At 44.3% G+C, this 17,937-nt stretch overlaps 1 protein-coding gene across 1 annotated transcript; it reads left to right on the forward strand.

Annotated features, from left to right (window-relative positions):
- Positions 1-3,100: 3,100 nt before the first annotated feature.
- LOC137880519 (phospholipid phosphatase-related protein type 3-like) lies at positions 3,101-16,750 on the forward strand. Its single transcript, XM_068721929.1, has 8 exons — positions 3,101-3,248; positions 3,686-3,871; positions 5,402-5,531; positions 6,605-6,800; positions 8,834-8,891; positions 10,776-10,949; positions 11,765-12,598; positions 13,127-16,750. The coding sequence occupies exons 1-8, from the start codon at positions 3,168-3,170 to the stop codon at positions 14,162-14,164; spliced, it is 2,697 nt and encodes an 898-aa protein (XP_068578030.1). The 5' UTR covers positions 3,101-3,167; the 3' UTR covers positions 14,165-16,750.
- Positions 16,751-17,937: the final 1,187 nt, after the last annotated feature.

Raw genomic sequence — 17,937 nt, forward strand, 5'->3', positions numbered from 1 at the left:
CAAACGCGGACAAAACAAATTTAGGAAACACCAAAATAAATGAGCAGAGAAACCTAACAAAGGTAGATGCTTCCCCAGCAGGGCATGATGGGAGATCACTGAATGGTTTGTTGAGTAACGTGATGTAAAGCAAATAATATGGCCTTCGTGGTCACCAGATCTCAACTCGGCTAAACACCTATGGGAAATTTTGGACTGGCATGTTCGACAGCAGTCCTCCACCACCATCGTAAAAACATTGAATTAGAGAACCATTTTTGGAAGAATGACGTTAATCCCTCCTGTAGACTTCCAGACACTTGGAGAACCTATATCAAGTAGCGCTGAAGCTTTAACACCTTACTTGAGACACTTGATATTAGGTTTTCTTTCAACTTGTCAGCTGTAGCGTACTTATATACGCATATATTAACTACACCATATCTCCATATTCTATAGTCAGTGACGCTACTCAACAGCACTAGCCTGACGTACAAAAAAACCTGCATTGCACTGGACTGTGATATACCATAATACACTCCTAGTGTATACTAGTCTAGCTCTAACACCTCCACCCCCACTCCTGTGTTGGTGGTCACTGAGTGTTGTCTTCCATTCTGTCTGACAGAGTGACAGACTGTTTCTGTCCACCACAGGCTATACAACCCACTTCATTCACACACAGACACACACAGATGTGATGTGCATTGCTAAGACTATACACCCATGCAAACACTGCTGTGATGTTTGCAAGCACATACATTTTGCAGTCACACACACACACACATGTTGTGCCCCAGAGGACAAATGCTGGTGTGATAGATAAAAAGCCTCCTTCTTCAGTAAAGAGGCTCATTTTGTGTGTGTGTGTGTGTGTGTGTGTGTGTGTGTGTGTGTGTGTGTGCGTGTATGTATGTATGTGTGTGTGTTGGAGTGAGGTTTAAGTGATGACTGGAGTAGGTCACTGAGACCAAGCGGCTGGGAGAGTGAGACCCAGGACCCAGCGTCTTCCTAAGCTGCTTTCAGCTACACTGGAATCCATCCATCCCTCTCTCTGATCCCCCCCCCCCCCCCCCCCCCCCCCCCCCCACCACCACCACCACCACCAACCCCTCTACCCCCACCAACACTACCAGACATACACAACTGGAGCCACACTCTTCTGCTTTCATCATTCTTCTATTTAATGTCTTTGAACTCTGCTTATCTTGTACCCAGTTCTCTCCTATTCTCCTTTCCTCTCCTCTCCTTTCCTCTCCTCTTCATTTCTAGCGGTCATGGAAATTAGACTGGAGAAGTCTTTGATTCTCTGTGCCTTTCACCGCCTCAGGGTCAAGCCCTCTTATCTCGGAGAGAGACAGAAACGGAGAAAGGGTGGATGAAGAGGAAGAGAAGGGGGAGAGGTAGAGGTAGTGAGAGAGGTATTAAGACAGAAGGACAGGTGGCAAGAGAAAGTGTAGAAAGGTCGAAGAAGCAGAGATAGGAATTTGTTAATAGATACACAAAAAAGGCAAAACAGTGAAGAGAAAGAAAGCCAGAGAAAGTGCCAGTGAGAGAGAAATAAGCAAAGCTAAGCAAACACAGAGCAAACGACAATTAAATGGAGAGACTGTAGATGAAAGAGGTAGAGATGCCTAGACAGCTTTCAGCCACTACGACTTTCTTTCAGGGTAGTATTTTTGGATCGAAGCCTCAGATCAGCTGTTTCTGTGCTCATTAAATCTGCTGGAAATTTGTCAATTTGTGTGCCAGAAAAAAGGGAAATTGCAAGTAGAAAATGTAATTTACACAATAATGGGAGACCAAAACTCTCCAGAAAATCATTCTTAACAGTGTAATTCCTTTCTAGTTTGCTCAGCAGGTTTCAGTGCATGTTTCAGAGAGTGACACACACCTGAGCAAAAGCAGATTCTTACATTCATCATATTGGCTAGTATGGAATTTCTATTAAAGAAGTCAATACTGACTAAACAAAAGCAACAACAAAGAAGGACAGCTGTGGAAGTTGGTAGGAAAGGAGATGGGAAGTCTTGGAAGTGGTAAAATGAAGGCAGATTGGTAGGAAGAGGTGGCGATGTATGGAAGGTGATTGAGAAAGTGATAAGTAAAATGGGGCACAGAGAGGTAAATGGGGTGAGATTGAGCGAGCGAGAAGGAATGAAATGGGTAGAGGACAGATGTAGAGATAGGACAGGCAGAAAAGAGAGAAACAGAGCTGTAGGGAGAGCTGTGAATATTTAACTCTGTTTAGTTTTCCATTCGGGCCCTTGGCTCCCACTTCTCTCTGATGCCTTCTAATCGCCTACAGGTTACTGATGGCGGGAGACGTCGGCATCTGTGTATGTCTATAAGTTTGTGAGGAAGATGAATTTAGTGTGGAAAAAAACATTTGGAAGTTAAAAGCTTCCTTCAGAATTAATATTCTGGTTGCAGATTTAGCCGTGACTTTTCAACGTCCTAATAACCTTGTGCGTGTTTGTCTGAGTCCTTTGTGCATGGGTGTAGAAACACTAATAATGCACCTCATTAACAAACAACACTATATCAAAATTGCTCAGAATACATTTTACTAGCAAGAGGTCTTATTCTTCAAACTAATGCGTTTTAATTTGTGCACTGCAAAACCTTTCAGCCTTAAAGTGACAGTTCACCCTAAAATCAAAAATACATCTTTTTCCTCTTACCTGCAATGCTATTTATTAATCTAGATTGTTTTGGGTGTGAGTTGCCTAGTTTGGGAGATATGCCCCATAGAGATGTCTGCCTTCTCCTGAATGCAATGGGATGATATGACACTCGCCAAAAACATTTTGACATTTGAAAAACTCAATAGCAATGTCTCTTTCCAGAAATCATGACCCGTTTTACTCAAGATAAGCCCACAGACCTTGTTGTGAGCAATTCCATAGTTCCTACATGAAACTCAGAAACTCAATCTTGGTAAATAGCTCTACAGGTAAGGGGACAAATATCTATTTTTGATTTTGGGATGAACTTCCGCTTTAACCAGCCTTTGAAAACCTTTTCAACCTATTAATCAGATTAATCAGGTTCAGGCCTGGCAGACGTTAGAACGTCTTTTTGATGCTTTCAGAAATATTGATTGAAATCCATGAAAAGCGCTCTGAAGCCTCCTCACTGACATCCAATCTGTTATCCCAACAGGCCTGGACTGGTCCCACCCCAAGATGACTTCCCCCAAAAACAAAGCCAAGAAGAAACAACCCAAAGACAGTATGACGCTGCTGCCATGCTTTTATTTTGTAGAGGTATGTGTAGATAGATTGATGAATCACCTTATTTGATATACCAACGCTTGGTCAACATGACTTACTGCATCTCCTGAATCAATCACTTGCTGAATCACTCTCTCTACTGTACGCTGTCATACCAGTCGGGATTTTTCTATTTTATGTTAATTTCATCTGGATGCATAAGCACATTTTATGGTGTCATCACTTTCTTCTCGTCCCTTTTGTATGTTTTAAGGTGAGTGTTAGTTGTTGTGGTGGGAGTTGAGATAAAACATTGGATGAATCACCCTTTTCCTGGCAAATATTAAATGCCAGTTACTCTTTGCTTTGTCCTTGTGCGTGGGGCGGGCGTGTGTGTGTGTGTGTGTGTGTGTGTGTGTGTGTGTGTGTGTGTGTGTGTGTGTGTGTGTGTGTGTGTGTGTGTGTGTGTGTGTGTGTGTGTGACGGTCTAGCTCCCCATCGTCCTGTCCTCCTTGGTGTCCCTGTACTTCCTGGAACTGACAGATGTGTTGTCCCCGGCGATGGTGGGCTTCCGTTGCCACGACCGTGACCTGTCCATGCCCTACATGGAGACGGGTGACGAGCTTATCCCTCTGCTGATGCTGCTGAGTTTGGCCTTCGCTGGTCCTGCAGCATCTGTAAGTCCATCACACACACACACATGTGACACAAAATAAAAGATAAATAAAATTATAGATAATTATTAGATAATTAAGGGTTTTAATGCCTTCATTAGTGTAGGTTAAGGGGGGAGAGAGAGAAAGAGAGAGAGAGAGAGAGAGAGAGAGAGAGAGAGAGGAGATGACATTCAGCAAAGGGCCTTAGGCCAGAATCGAGCCCGGACCGCCGCCAAGGACTCAGCCTACATCGAGTGAGCTAAGGGTCACCCTAAATCAAATTTGAGGCAATTGTGCACTTCTTCCTTGTTGCCAAGACTCATGTGTGCAAATGGGGATGTTAGTCTAGCTTAGTTCAATTCATGGATGTCCATGGAACCAAGTACCAAATTCTCTTAAAATTGGACAAATATGCTCTTAAATTTCCTCAAAGATGAATAGCTATTACATGGCTTATTATGTATTCCATTTGTTCCTATCTAACTATAAAGCAAAAGAAAAAACTGTATTGGTGGGGGGCACAACAGTGTCGAATTGCCAGAGCTGCTTCTTGATCAAATAGAGAGAAACAAAACTAAGTTTAGGCAGGCAGCAGACAGAATTATATTACCTGGTGAGTGTTACGTAAAAATCTGCTCTCCTTTTAGCTCGGTTTTGGCCTCCACCAGATTCTGAGAAACATATCTTGATCTTTAGCTTGCTGGGTGTTCAACCTTTTTACTGGCTAGTCACTAACATTGCCGTTTGGTGCTGATTAGGTAGCATGAATTTGGTTTATTAGATCCTTGTCTCACTGCTGGATACTGGACTGATGAGAGCTGAATTCACTAAAGAGCTTGTTGAGAAATAATTCCCCGTGGTTTTGTCACTGAGCCTTATTTTTTTATGTAAAAATGTTGACTGGTGAAGCTTTACAAGAACAAATTCTTCCCATATTGGAGTCAGAAGGAAAATCTTGTCTCAGAGGATCAGCTATCTAATGTGTCTCGGGGTTTCGGGGGTTTGTTTGTGAGTTTTACTGACACACACAGAGACGCCTGTGTGCAGACAAATACACAGATCACACAAATATGCAAACGTACAGCTTCTCCAACACTTGCAAAGCAAATTCAATCCTCCCCTCAGGAATGCAAAGTCAATGGACACATTGATAAATACACACCTGACATTCCAATACACACCCCTTCAAGCACGCCGCAGGCCCCGCCAATCAATACACACACACAGTCACACACACTGCTAATCCATCAGCGGCATGGAAACGAGCAGAGCTCTCCAACACTCATCTATCACTCAGATTGGAAGTGATCACTATTCGATAACACCTTGCCTCCGTTCTCCCGCCGTAGCTCTCTCTCACCGTAGATCACAATCCCACAAATGGATATTTGACATTAATAGCACTTTTACTCTTTTTCCTCAATGATTCTTTTTCTGTTATGTTTCTTTCTGTTGTTGTTCTTTTTTTATATTTTTCTCTCACTGCCTCACATTGTCTGCTATAGTTTATTACCCCTTACATTTTACCTACTTCTCTTCCTCTGTCTGTAGATTATGATGGGGGAGGGCCTGATGTACTGCTTGCAGTCCAAACTGAAGACGTGTCCCAAGTCGGAGAGCAGCATCAATGCTGGAGGCTGCAGCTTCAACTCCTTCCTGCGCAGAACCGTGCGCTTCGTCGGTACGTCCAACGACCAATCCTTTTGGGGGGGGGGGGGGATATGTTGCTATGGACCTAGCAATAGCTGAGGTGCAGCTGGCCTCAGGGTCCATCTTTTAGAGGGTCCCATTAACCGCATGGTTTGTCAAACAGCATCATTTTCCCACGGATGCTTATTCTGTTGGTGATTGAATATAAAAAAGCATTTTTATCACATGATCCGAAACAAGTGCCTCTCTGAAGTGATTGCTTATGCGGTGTATTTAAGTTAATTGGTAACTGCGTGAGTGTGACAGCATTGCAGAAGCAGTGTGTTTGGCTCTTAATCATACAAATCACCATATATTTGCCTCCTTTGTTTGTCATTATTTTTCCTTGTAACGGTTAGTGAATAGATATAAGGGCTACGTTTCTTTGACATGTGGCTATTGGTGTTGGTGGTTTTCCACAAAGCATATTTTCTGTATATCTTTTCTAAATCCCATGAACCAAAACAAGCATCAAAACTGATGTAGTGCATTTAAGTGAATTGGCCATTAATACAGAGGACTAATCCTCCATAGTAAGGTCAGTGGGAGATTATCATGTCTCCATGTGTAGCTCACATTTGGTCCTCCGGGCTAACAACAGAGTTAACTTTGTAAAGAACAAAATGCTGTTGTTTTTAAGATGGAAATCAGTTTTGGCTCAGACAAATTGCTCCATTTACCAGCTGAGCCCCCAACTTGATTCCACTTTTTAGAGAAGGGAAATAAGCTAATTACATGAATTAAATGAAGGGTGACATAAAAAGAAATAGGCATGATATAACACTCCATGGGAAATGTCTCCAGGCAAACTTTGAGCTTTGAAGTGAAAACAGTAATTAATTCACCTTGCCAAATTTCACTGTGTGCATAAAAAGCTTCACAACATTACAAACTGAAGGCTTTTGGTGTCACTTCTGGTTGTTACTTCAAATTCAGGGTCTCTCTTTTTTTTTTTCCTTAGTAACTGCAGGTGCTCATAAGTGAACAGCTCATAGTGAAGAAATCCACAGGGCCTTTCGGTTCATCCACCAAGGCTGAGTTACCATCTCTATCTCTGTCCCTCAGGTGTTCATGTGTTTGGTCTCCTGGCAACAGCCCTGGTGACAGATGTCATCCAGTTAGCTACCGGTTACCACGCCCCTTTCTTCCTCACCGTCTGCCAGCCCAATTACACGGCTCCGGGGGTGTCATGTGACAACAATGCCTACATCACACGGGACATTTGTATGGGGAAAGACCAATATGCCATCATGTCAGCCAGGTAAGACACAGAGATGCGTGTAGAGAGATCTAAAACAGCATCCATGGACACACAGAAGGTCTCCATCCGTCTGAATTCAAAATCTGCATCTGCTTGTACAAAAGAATAGAAAACATATAAAGACACACAGATATACAGTGCATTCATTACAGGATATTAGTTTAGCTTCTTATCAATAATATCGTTATCGTGAATTATTTTGGTCATGATAATCATGTCGTGAAAATCTGATATCGGGATAGCCATAATTGCTACACATTCCTCTCTTGCAGGAGTGTATAAACTAAGGCGAGGAGTCATCAAAATTAATTTGCATTTCAATAGGATTACAGGAGATTAAAATAGCAAAAGGATTTTTTTAAATAATACTTAATAATAATAATTTTCTTATTGATGATATGCTGCTTAGTAAAGTGTTTATTTGTACAACAAGACTTGCAATGCCCTTACAAATTCCCAGAAGTAGCAGCTCATTCTTACTCCTGAAGAAAACTCTTTAGTAGCGCAGAGTGAAACAAACAGACTAACAAGCTACAGCAGGTATTAGACGGGTATCAGACATACTAAGTGTATACAGACAGAAAAGATTACAGCTAAATACAACTGATATAGGGATAATCCTAGTAGAACAAACACCTACATGTTTGTACTGCTATACTTGTGAGGAACCATATTTTCGTAACGCACCCTTAACCCTAGCCTTAAAGGAATAGTTCAACATTTTAGATAATCCACGTATTCGCGGCGAGTTAGATGAGCAGATTGATACCAGTCTGTCTTCTCATCTAATGCCTCATGCCTAATGATACGTGTCCACAGGGCCACTTTTGGACGTGAGGGATTGCGCCACTTCCCAGCATTGGTCACTTGATGGGCACGCCACTTGATAGATGATTGACTGGTTCTCTCTCTGAAACTGGAAACCAATACACAATGGAATGTTTTTCCAGTTGTATTTGAAGCATTGATAAATACATGAGTAGTGACCAACAGAGAAAACATCCAGGCTACACCCTCCTATAACCTTGCAAACTCCTTCCTGGCCGCACCTGATTGGACAAACGCTTTTACTTGTGGGCTGTCTGATTTCAAATCAGACCAACATGACAGCTCGTTTGGAAACGTTCTCTTATATTACGAAAATAGTTTACCGGAATATGTTTCTAAAAAATATTTTAGGCAAGAAATAAGCCATTCAGTTGCTAAATCAGTTTTAATTTTAGATCAACAATGGTTAAACATTTTCTAGGAGTTTCCAGAGGCTGAACGGCCCCGATTTGCATAGTGTAGCCTGGACCTCAACTTTATGCAAATGAGGAGCGGCCAACGTGATGCCCCGTCTCTTGAAACGCGCCACATCGCTTCCAGAATGCATTGCACGGCTACTAACATGTACAATGAATGGGAAGCGTGGAAATGAAGGATCCTGTGGACACGTACCATAACCTCAACAATTAACATAAATTCAACCTAAAATGTAATTCTAGGCTGAAGCCAAAAACCAAGTCTTGACCCTCAAACAGACCTTAGAAGAAATAAGGACCAGCCAAAATGTAGTCGATTGAAACTCACATTGGTCTTAATTCACAAAGCCCAACCAGCCAACCAACCCACACAGGTTTAGCTCTGAACAAGTGGGAGAAGGTAAACACACTCACACTCAGTGCATTAGTGAGGCAAATTAAATGAGATTTATGATTCAGTTCTCTAAACTGTAAATTAGCGGCTTTGACCTCAGCTCATTCACTCTCCCCTAATGTTCCCACTAATGCCCCATGGTATTCTGTTTTGTGTTGATTAACGCTCACGTCCAAGGATGCACGCTCAGTTTGACAAACACACAGTCGAGCAATCACACAGGTTTCATCATCAAATACGACCCCGACACCACTAACTGCTTTATTCAGGTGTATTCAAGAGGCAATAAACACTCAGAATCCGCTCAGCTTTTTTTATTTTTTGAAAACAAAAATCTCTTTTTGTCTTTTATCCTTCACTCTTTCACACCTAACTATCCCCTTTTCTCCCCCCAGGAAAACATTTCCATCCCAGCATGCAACGCTCTCTGGCTTCGCTGCTGTCTATATCTCCGTAAGCTCTTTTGTGTTTGTGTACACTGAGTATGATGTATTTGCATCATACACTATATGCTCGCATGTGTTTGCGAATGTGTGTGTGGTTTATTGGGTGTCACTGTAACTTTAGTTAGTTAATCCTGTTTCATTTTACATTTTACACTGTTGCTGTTGTTTGCACTGTTTGTGCTGTTAGCGCCGTTAGCTGGTGGCCGCCGGCTCAGCCGTTTCCATGTTGAGAGCTGTGTGGAGGCAATCCCGAAATCATAGATATGCTTTGAATTTGGAATTTAGCACACGTAACAAAACATTTTTGCACTACTATTTCTTTATCCTTAGACATTTTCTTTCATTTCATGAGTTTGTGCCGTTGACAATGTATCTGTTCAATTATCTGTGTTCATGATAATTACCCAGATGTTCTTCAGCTTATTATGATGCTGCTGGCAACATAAGATTAGTTCCTGCATATCAGAGGATTTCTAGCTGGAATGAAATAACTGTCACTTCATACATGAATCACAATTACGTTATGGTGTTTACTCACTGAGAGATTTCTGTATTTCAGACTACAGTACCCTCAGGCCAAAGAGTCATCCAAATCCCACATGAAAAAAACAACAGGGACTGAGAACAACAGATTTCTGTTCCCTGTTACATCCTAACGCATATTGGTCGTGGCTTTTGCTATTCTGTTGTCCGGTGATGACGTTAGCAGTATGTGAACTGTACAGCAATGTAGCACTGTAATTATCCTATGAGATAACACCCTCCTACACACAGCCTCCTCCACCAATGGCCATTCAAGCTACTGGTCATATCGCTGCTGCCCCTCTGAGCCCAGAGTGTTCTCATTAAAGCTCACCAGACCGATTTCTGATGAGAGAGAAAGCGCAGGAGAGGAGGAGGATAGCAGCTGTTTTGGTTGCTAGAGTTACAGCATGCTATCTAAATGCTGCAAAGTTGAGAAGCAGCCCATTAACACTGCTGTCGGATCATTTTCCTTCAGTATTGTTCTACACCGCCCACCACATTAAAACATGTATTTCTGTTACAATGACATGAAATATTTTCACTTGTTTCCATACTTTCTCTTTTTTTTTATTTGCTGAAACCTGACAGAAAAAGCTGATCACTTGATGAAATAGACATTTGAATTGCATTATAAATGTCACCCTTCTGAGCATTCCTGCTTGACGAAAAGCTGGATTTGTATGCCCACAACTAGATAGACAAGCTTGTTAAAGTGGATATTTTTGCAAAGCCTGCTTCTCTGTCACTCAGCTGTCCTCCACTTTATGTAATCGAAATAAATTGTGCATGCAGAGAATTTCAATGTAAATATATAAATATATTCTGTCTCCCCTCCCGTGTCCCTCCTGCTCACTTCCCCACTGTTTTACTTCATCATCATTCATCATTCATCTCTATATATTCATCTTAATGACCCTGTTTGCCTCATGTGTAGCACACTTTTCTTCAAACAGCTGTAGCAATCATTTAAGGCGGTATCATTTACAGAATTATCATAAAACAAAAACAATGCATGACAGGTCATTTTATGAAATGACACAGATAGATTAGTTTATCAAAAAGAGTGGAAGTGTGTGTGTGTGGGGGGGCTCTTTCCCCTTGCTTCTGGTCTTTATGCTAAGCTGAGCTAACCGGCTGCTGGCTGTGGCCTCATATTTGACACATATAAGTGTGCATTGATCTTCTTATTAACTCTCGGCAAGTGTATTGCCCAAATTATTCCTTTTATAACAAAGTTTAAGATGAGTGCACTACACTCCTCTAAATTGAAAATCTTTCTACTTTTGTTGCAGTGTGTTGTTATGGCTTTTAATAACATATCCACCTTGTCCGGCTGGCATATTTATGTGTGCCTCTCTCTCCGCAGATGTATTTCAATGCCAGCATCAGCAGCACGACCAAGCTGCTGAAGCCGTTGCTGGTCTTTGCTTTCTGCATGGCGGCGGGCCTCGCCGGGCTGACTCAGATAACTCAGCACCGCAGTCACCCGATAGACGTCTACGTGGGATACGTCATCGGAGCCGGCATCGGAGTCTACCTGGTTAGTTAAAACAAAGTGCTGATTTTGATTTATCAGACTAAAACCTGTCTGCAAAAATATATATAAGTGCCTAATTTATATTGCTGGTTTCAAGGTAATTGTCCTTTTCAAGTAGGCCTTTTATGCCAATATAACTCAGGTGAACAAGTGAAATCTTGAAATTGATTTTATGTTTCAGAATTTGTGAAATAGGTACCTGCATATGTTTGTCGGCATTATGGGGATAAGTTTTGTCCCCAGGGAGTAGTTAACAGTCAGCTCACAGCATGGTGGGAATGACCAAATACACATAAATAAATAAAAATGTGTTAATTAAGTGGTTTAGTTGTTTTGCTGTGACTGAATTGTTCCATTGTGCTATTCTAACGCTATCACAGCATGTGCTAACAAATGCTTCTTTTTTTAATCACCGCTCCCGTCCGTGTGGCTTTCATACATTTCTCTCCTAGCAGTTTTTTTTTGGCAGGCTCTATATATAGCTTTTTCTATTACAGAGGGAAGGGAGAGAGAATGACTAATCCGATAAGAATTCTCTGGAACAATTTCACACTTCATTTTAAGAAAACTTGTCGTTGCCATTTTCCACCCTCCCTTTCTCCTCCTCTCACTCTCTTCCTCTCTCGTCTTTCACATTTCAAGAGGGGGAGCGTTTCTTCCTGTCATTAAAGGATGAATTCTGAAAAAGGGGACGAGAGTGAATCATGTTGGCCTCAGACTAAACAGAAGGAAGAAGGAGAAATGCTCATTCATGCACTTGCAACCCACTAATAGGAATATACATTTTTCTCCCCCCCACCCCCCCATCTCTGTGTCAGGCTGTGTTTGCAGTTGGAAACTTCAAAGCATCAGACGAAGATGCTCCCTCTTTACAGAGACTGGCCCCAGCTCAGCAGAAGGACGGCCTGAGAGTACTGAGCCAGCGGAGCCACGACTCCCTGTACAGGAAGACTCCCAGGGTGTCTGAGAGCAGAGAGGAGCTGGGGGCGGGGCTCGGGTCCGGGGCCCGCTGTAAGGTGAGGAGGGAAAAGGCCTCCCTGGCCTCACTCAAACGAGCGAGTGCTGACGTGGAGCTCCTGGCGACTCGCGGCCCCATGGGCAAAGAAACCATGGTAACCTTCAGCAACACCTTGCCCCGAGTCGCAAACGGCAACAGCCCGATCTCCCCCTCAGACGAGCTCCCTACCACGCAGCGTCACATGACCTTCCACGTGCCCTTTGACCCCCAGAGGTCTCGGCAGCTGGTGTCAGAGTGGAGGCAGCGCTCGCTGGACCTCCGCAGCCAGAGCTCACGAGACGACGAGGAGGAGGGAATGGATGGGAGGGATGGCGGAGATGAAGGAGGAGCAGCGGCAGGAGAAGGAGACCAGGAGATGCCTTCGTCTCTTTATCCCACAGTGCAAGCCAACAAGGGCACCGCCACACCGACTGGAGCCAGGATGGTGGTGGCACCCCCACTCGTTTACATCCCTGAGGAGGCCTCTCGTCCGCCACCTGTCTCCCCAAAGAGTGCCAAGACCCGCGCCAAGTGGCTGTCACTCACCGAGGGGGGAGGGGGGAAAGAGCCGGGAGCAGGGCCGATAGCGGTGTCCACTCCCCGTGTTCCCAACACGCAACCCAACCAGCCGCCCAGCCAGCAAAGAGTCACTCAGGTGAGGGGAAATTCGAAAATGAGTGCCTGCAAATCATAATAATTACATCATTTTTCATTCTTTGATTTCGAGTGGCATGCTGCCAGTTCTGAAAAATACAGTTTAGACATTAGAAGAGATTTAATATCTGGCAAACCCCTGATGATTTATTTTGTTCGTGAAATCAAAACAGAATAACAAGCATGGAGGCAATTTCACTGATTACTTTACAATATAAAATACTCTCACAAGGGTTCAAACACTTATTATAGTTGGAATAACATCTCAAAACATGTCTGTGAAGGATATTGAATATGTTACTATTTCCTTTTACAGTGTTTACCATAATAAAGTCCCTGAACTTTAATGTTCAGCTGTTTTGTGAATACAAATGACTATAGTCTCTGCTTCTTGAGATTGAAACTTCATTGTTAATCTTGGAAACAGCAGTTGACGAAGCAAGGTAGTTACCATTTGCCAGCTGATCTGGATCAACAGCCCTCTTCTCTCCTTTGTACATTCTGACTAGATTGCTCTTCTGTCCTCCAGGTGATAGCCATGTCTAAGCAGCAGGGTCACGGAGCCACTTCGTCCAATAAGACGTCAGAAGGTGGCTCCTCCTCCGGTGGTGGGTCCAACTGCTCCGAGTCGCCCTATTACCGGATCCCATCCGATCGAGACAGCTGCTCGGGCAGCAACCCAGGGAGCATCGCTGGCAGCGGGAGCATCGTCACAATCGACGCTCACGCCCCTCACCACCCGGTGGTGCGTGTGTCGGCCGCTAACGGCAAGCCGTGGGAGTGGAGGAACACCATCAGCGGCAACATGATGGCAGCCGACACGGCGGGGGACAAACACCGTGCGTCAATGCAGCGGCAGGACAATGTCAACCACTACCGGGATTACCGGACACTGCCCCTGAAAACGGACTCGCTCTGCTCCTCCTCGGCCAGCGGCGGCGCCGAAGGAGGACCCGAGTTGCCTCCCCCGCCTCTCCCCACTTCCTCCTCCCCTCTGCCTCAGCTATTGTCATCCCCTCTACCGCCGCCACCTCCCCACTCGTCTTCTTCACCCTTGCCTCCTCCTCCCCACCCAAGCTCCTCTCCAATGCTTCCCCCGCTCCCTCACCCTGCCTCCTCTCACATGCCTCCCCCTCCTCACCTGTCATCTCAGATGTCCCCGCCACCCCTCCCATCGTCCTCTCAAATGCCCCCGCCTCTTCACCCTTCGTCCTCTCAAATGCCCCCACCTCCTCACCCATCCTCCTGTCAAATGCCCCCTCCACTTCATCCATCCTCCAGTCAAATGCCCCCACCTCCTCACCCGTTCTCCTGTCAAATGCCCCCGCCTCCACATCCGTCCTCTTCCCCTTTGCCACCGCCGCCTCACCCCGCATCCTCCATGCCTCCACCTCCTCACCCGTCCTGCTCCAGCATGCTACCGCCTCCTCCCCATCCCGACTTACTGATGGACGGCCACAGCCAGGCGCTGTCCCGCTCCTCCACCCTGCCTCGTCGGCCCTCCGCCCGCAGCCATGCTGAGCAGGAGCACTACTACAAGGCCATGCAGAACGAGCGGATGTTATAGTCAAGACATCATTGTCATATCAATGATCGTACTTCAGGAGACTCAGCTGAAAGAGACAGTGAAACAAAGGAGGTTGTGGCAGGTGAAGAGAGATTTATGACTTTTGAAAAATGACAAAAAAAGGTTTAGAGACTCTGAGACCAGAGCAGCAGTTTTTGGTCAAAATGCTGGAAATGAAGAGGCAGCAAGGGGCAGAGGACCATGGGGAGGTCTGGCAGCTCACACGCACTCAGCAGGGGATCTCATTTACTCCTGCTCACACGTACTGCCCACAGCGCCGGCTCAACGCTTCTGACTGGGAAAAGAACAGACAAGAGAAGAAAGGGAAGTCACAATGTGCAGGGTGAAGAATTAAAAAACCCTTGTTCACCTAGTTTCGACACGCACATCCTCCGTGTTTCTTTACGACACATTCAGGGGGAGGAGTGGAAGAGGCTGCAGCTGAAAGAGAGATATCACAATGAACGGCCTGGGATTTGCTAAATCAAGTTTCCCTTGAGAGGGGGGATAAGACTGAGGAAACAAAACAACTACAGGCAATACTAGCTCTCCTTAAACCCAGCGCAGCTGTTTGAGATTGCCAGCCACAATGCACAGTTTGCCGTTGTAACCAGCTGAAACACACGAGAAGCTTAATAAAGAAAAGAATGCAGTAACGTTAAGTTCAACCACAGGTTGAAGAGTGCTAGCCACAACCCACAAAAGCATGAGCGTCTTTCAATACACAAACCAAATGGGAAAATTTATGTTTGACACCAAGCAAATCTGTCAGCATCCACCAGACTGAGCCGGCTTAGGAAGCATCGCTTTCTGGTTTGGGGTGAGAAGGAGGAGGAGGGGTGGGCATAAGGAGGATCACGCACAGTTGGGCACCACTATACAGACGTCACCGAATGGATTACTGTTGTAAACATGAGAGGCGGTGGAATGGAAGGAGAATTCTTCCCAAAAGTGAAGAGGGTGGCTGGGCCGAGCAGCATAGCGAGCCAGCCAGCCAGTCTGTCTTTGCTGTGTGCAAAACCTGCCACGGAGCCCGAAGCAGCGCTAAGGAGATTAGCGTTTGTTTATCAAACCGTGTTTACGCACTCTTCCCTCCGTAGCCCTTTGCGTTTGGCCCCCTGGCAAATCACAATGGTGACGGGAGTGTTAATGGAAAGCTGCCCAGCCGACTGTGCAGCCCGCCATCATCAGCCACATGCACATTGGCTCAAGCAGGACGAGTGTGACTAACAGTCTCTGTTTATACCTGTTAGAATTTCAAAGATTTTGGTACCACTTTCTAACCATACATCCCTTATTAAGGGTTTGTAAGTTGTTAATGATCATTCATTTGTGCTTTATAGGTCAGAAATAAGGAATATTGTATGAACGTATTCTTTTTTGCAAAAATATCTTTCATTGTCTTTTTATCTAGCTATTTCATTTTTCAGGTTGAGCTCTGCAGGAAGGCTAATACAATATTTACAGACTTACAATCCTTTATTCATCCATCCATCCATTAGCTGTACCCGTTTATCACGAGAGATCGGCAGTCTGCCACAGGCCTGCCCTTATTTAGGTATGCCTTGTTAGAAAGTGATACCAACGAACAACCAACCAACACCGCGACGGGACAGCTAAACCTTAAAAAGATGTTGACAAAACAATCTCCACTAAAGGTCCACTTGCTCTGAAGCTTTTGAACCGCATCACAAAGTCCTCATCAGCAGATTTTGTTTCCTCCGTTGCCATTGGAAAACTGAATCTGCTGATGAGGCTCATGTGATGAAGTCAAAAGTTCCAAGTGAGTAAGTTCACCTCAAGTTGAGTTTGTTTGGCCAGCTTCTGTTTTTATACAGCAGGTCACGAAAGTGCTTACTGTACAAAGGTTTGCAACTAGTTTCTGACATTTTTAGACAAAACGATTAATGATTAACCATAGAATAATCACATTATTAACTGATAATGAATATAATCAGTAGTCTCAGCCCTAAGAAACATGCTTCGAATCCTCAAGTTGAGAGGAAGTGCGTGTGTTTTTCCTGCTCCCTCCTGCTACTTGTTGTATTTAAACTGCGTTGTATAAAGTCGTTATCTGGTACTTCATCATTTCATACATCCAAGTTTTTACTAACTAACAGAAAATATAGCTTTAATTTATATCGTACCTTGGTCATATTTTATTGAAAGACCCACAAACATGGTGGAGTTGGTCTTAACCCATGAACCAACGTCAACTGATTTTGTAAAGTCGTGCTAGGAAGGGGCAGGTTCAGTGGAACAGCTTGTGTTTTGTAGCGGAGCTCCTCAGATGAGGAGCTGGTAGATGATATTGCTTGTCGGTTAGTGCTGCATGTGTGTACGAACGTGTTTTTTTAAAACTTTACTTCTGTGGTTCAAGTTTGCACCGTTAACTTTGACGGACAGACGGGCTGCATTTTTCAGTACTGGTGATTATTGTACTACTTCATCCCCCAATTTTGACTGTACAAATACTTGATATTACCTAATATTATTAATACTATTATTATTCCGCAGTCCTCTTTTATGGGCTAATGTTTTTTATCTGTGGTGATGTGTAACATTGATAACCCCGATTGAATAAAAAACGAAGACTTCTTAACTGAGGTTTCATGTTGTGTTACTTGACAGCATCGGCTCCCTCAAAATAGAGAGAGAGTCAATGCCGGGGCAGCTTTTACCGCCACTCTAATGAAAAGGATCTTCTCCATTGATTCTTGGGTTATGAGTACTTTCACTTGCTCATTCATGCTGTACACTCACACAGTGACATACACACTTGCATGATTACACACAGCCAGACTGATACGGCACATGCACATTTGCAACATTTGCTCCTTTTCCTGAGGTCTAGTGTCAGGTTTCCATAATGAATTCTGCGAGAGTGTTGGTCCATCCCAGATGACCTGCAGGTGTGTGTGTGTGTGTGTGTGTGTGTGTGTGTGTGTGTGTGTGTGTGTGTGTGTGTGTGTGTGTGTTTGATCATGTGCGCAGGCTGTGTTATGGTAAAGTGTGCCCCTTAGTTTTTTCTGATAATTCAATTATAGCATGATTCAGGTGCATTAAGGTGTATGATGATGCAGATATGCATCGGTGTGTGTACATTTTAGTACGTGGTCCAGATTTCATGAGGTTATGTGTCCATTCAGATATGTGTCTGATTTATGCATTGTTCTATCTGTATGCATGTTTGAGTGTTTGGTGGGGCTTGTATGCATATGTGTGTTTGTGTGTCCAGTGCTTCAGAGCATTGAGCTGTGTGATGAGGCCGTACAGGCAGTGGGGGTGCAGATGGTGTACTGAGGCCTGAGGACAGTCAGCCTGTCCATGACTCACACTCAGCAAGCCAGCAGCTCTCCCTCTCGCTCTCTCTCCCTCTCCCCTCAGTGTCCCAGAAAGTGCAACACAACAAGTGTGTATTTGTGTGTGACGGCAGGAGGCAACAGAAAATGCGGACTGAGCTGTCTTTATGCATGTGTCTATTTTTGCCAGCCTGTGTATATGCTTATATCTGTGTGTGTGTGTGTGTGTGTGTGTGTGTGTGTGTGTGTGTGTGTGTGTGTGTATGTGTGTGTGTGTGTGTGTGTGTGTGTGTGTGACAGTGAGAGTGGCTGTCCAGGGGAAGCTGCTGACAGTCTTTTCAGGACTGATTTACCACTGCAGAACAGCACAAAGGCCTTTTGTCCGCAGCTCCTCTTTTATCTGACTCACTTTGTCACTATCCCTCTACCTACTGCCATCTCACCCGGCTCCTCATGAACCTTTACACATGG

The sequence above is a fragment of the Cebidichthys violaceus genome, unplaced genomic scaffold (assembly GCF_023349555.1).
Source record: "Cebidichthys violaceus isolate CVI_PGR_0920_01 unplaced genomic scaffold, fCebVio1.0.p SCAF_28, whole genome shotgun sequence".
Lineage (NCBI taxonomy): Eukaryota > Metazoa > Chordata > Actinopteri > Perciformes > Stichaeidae > Cebidichthys > Cebidichthys violaceus.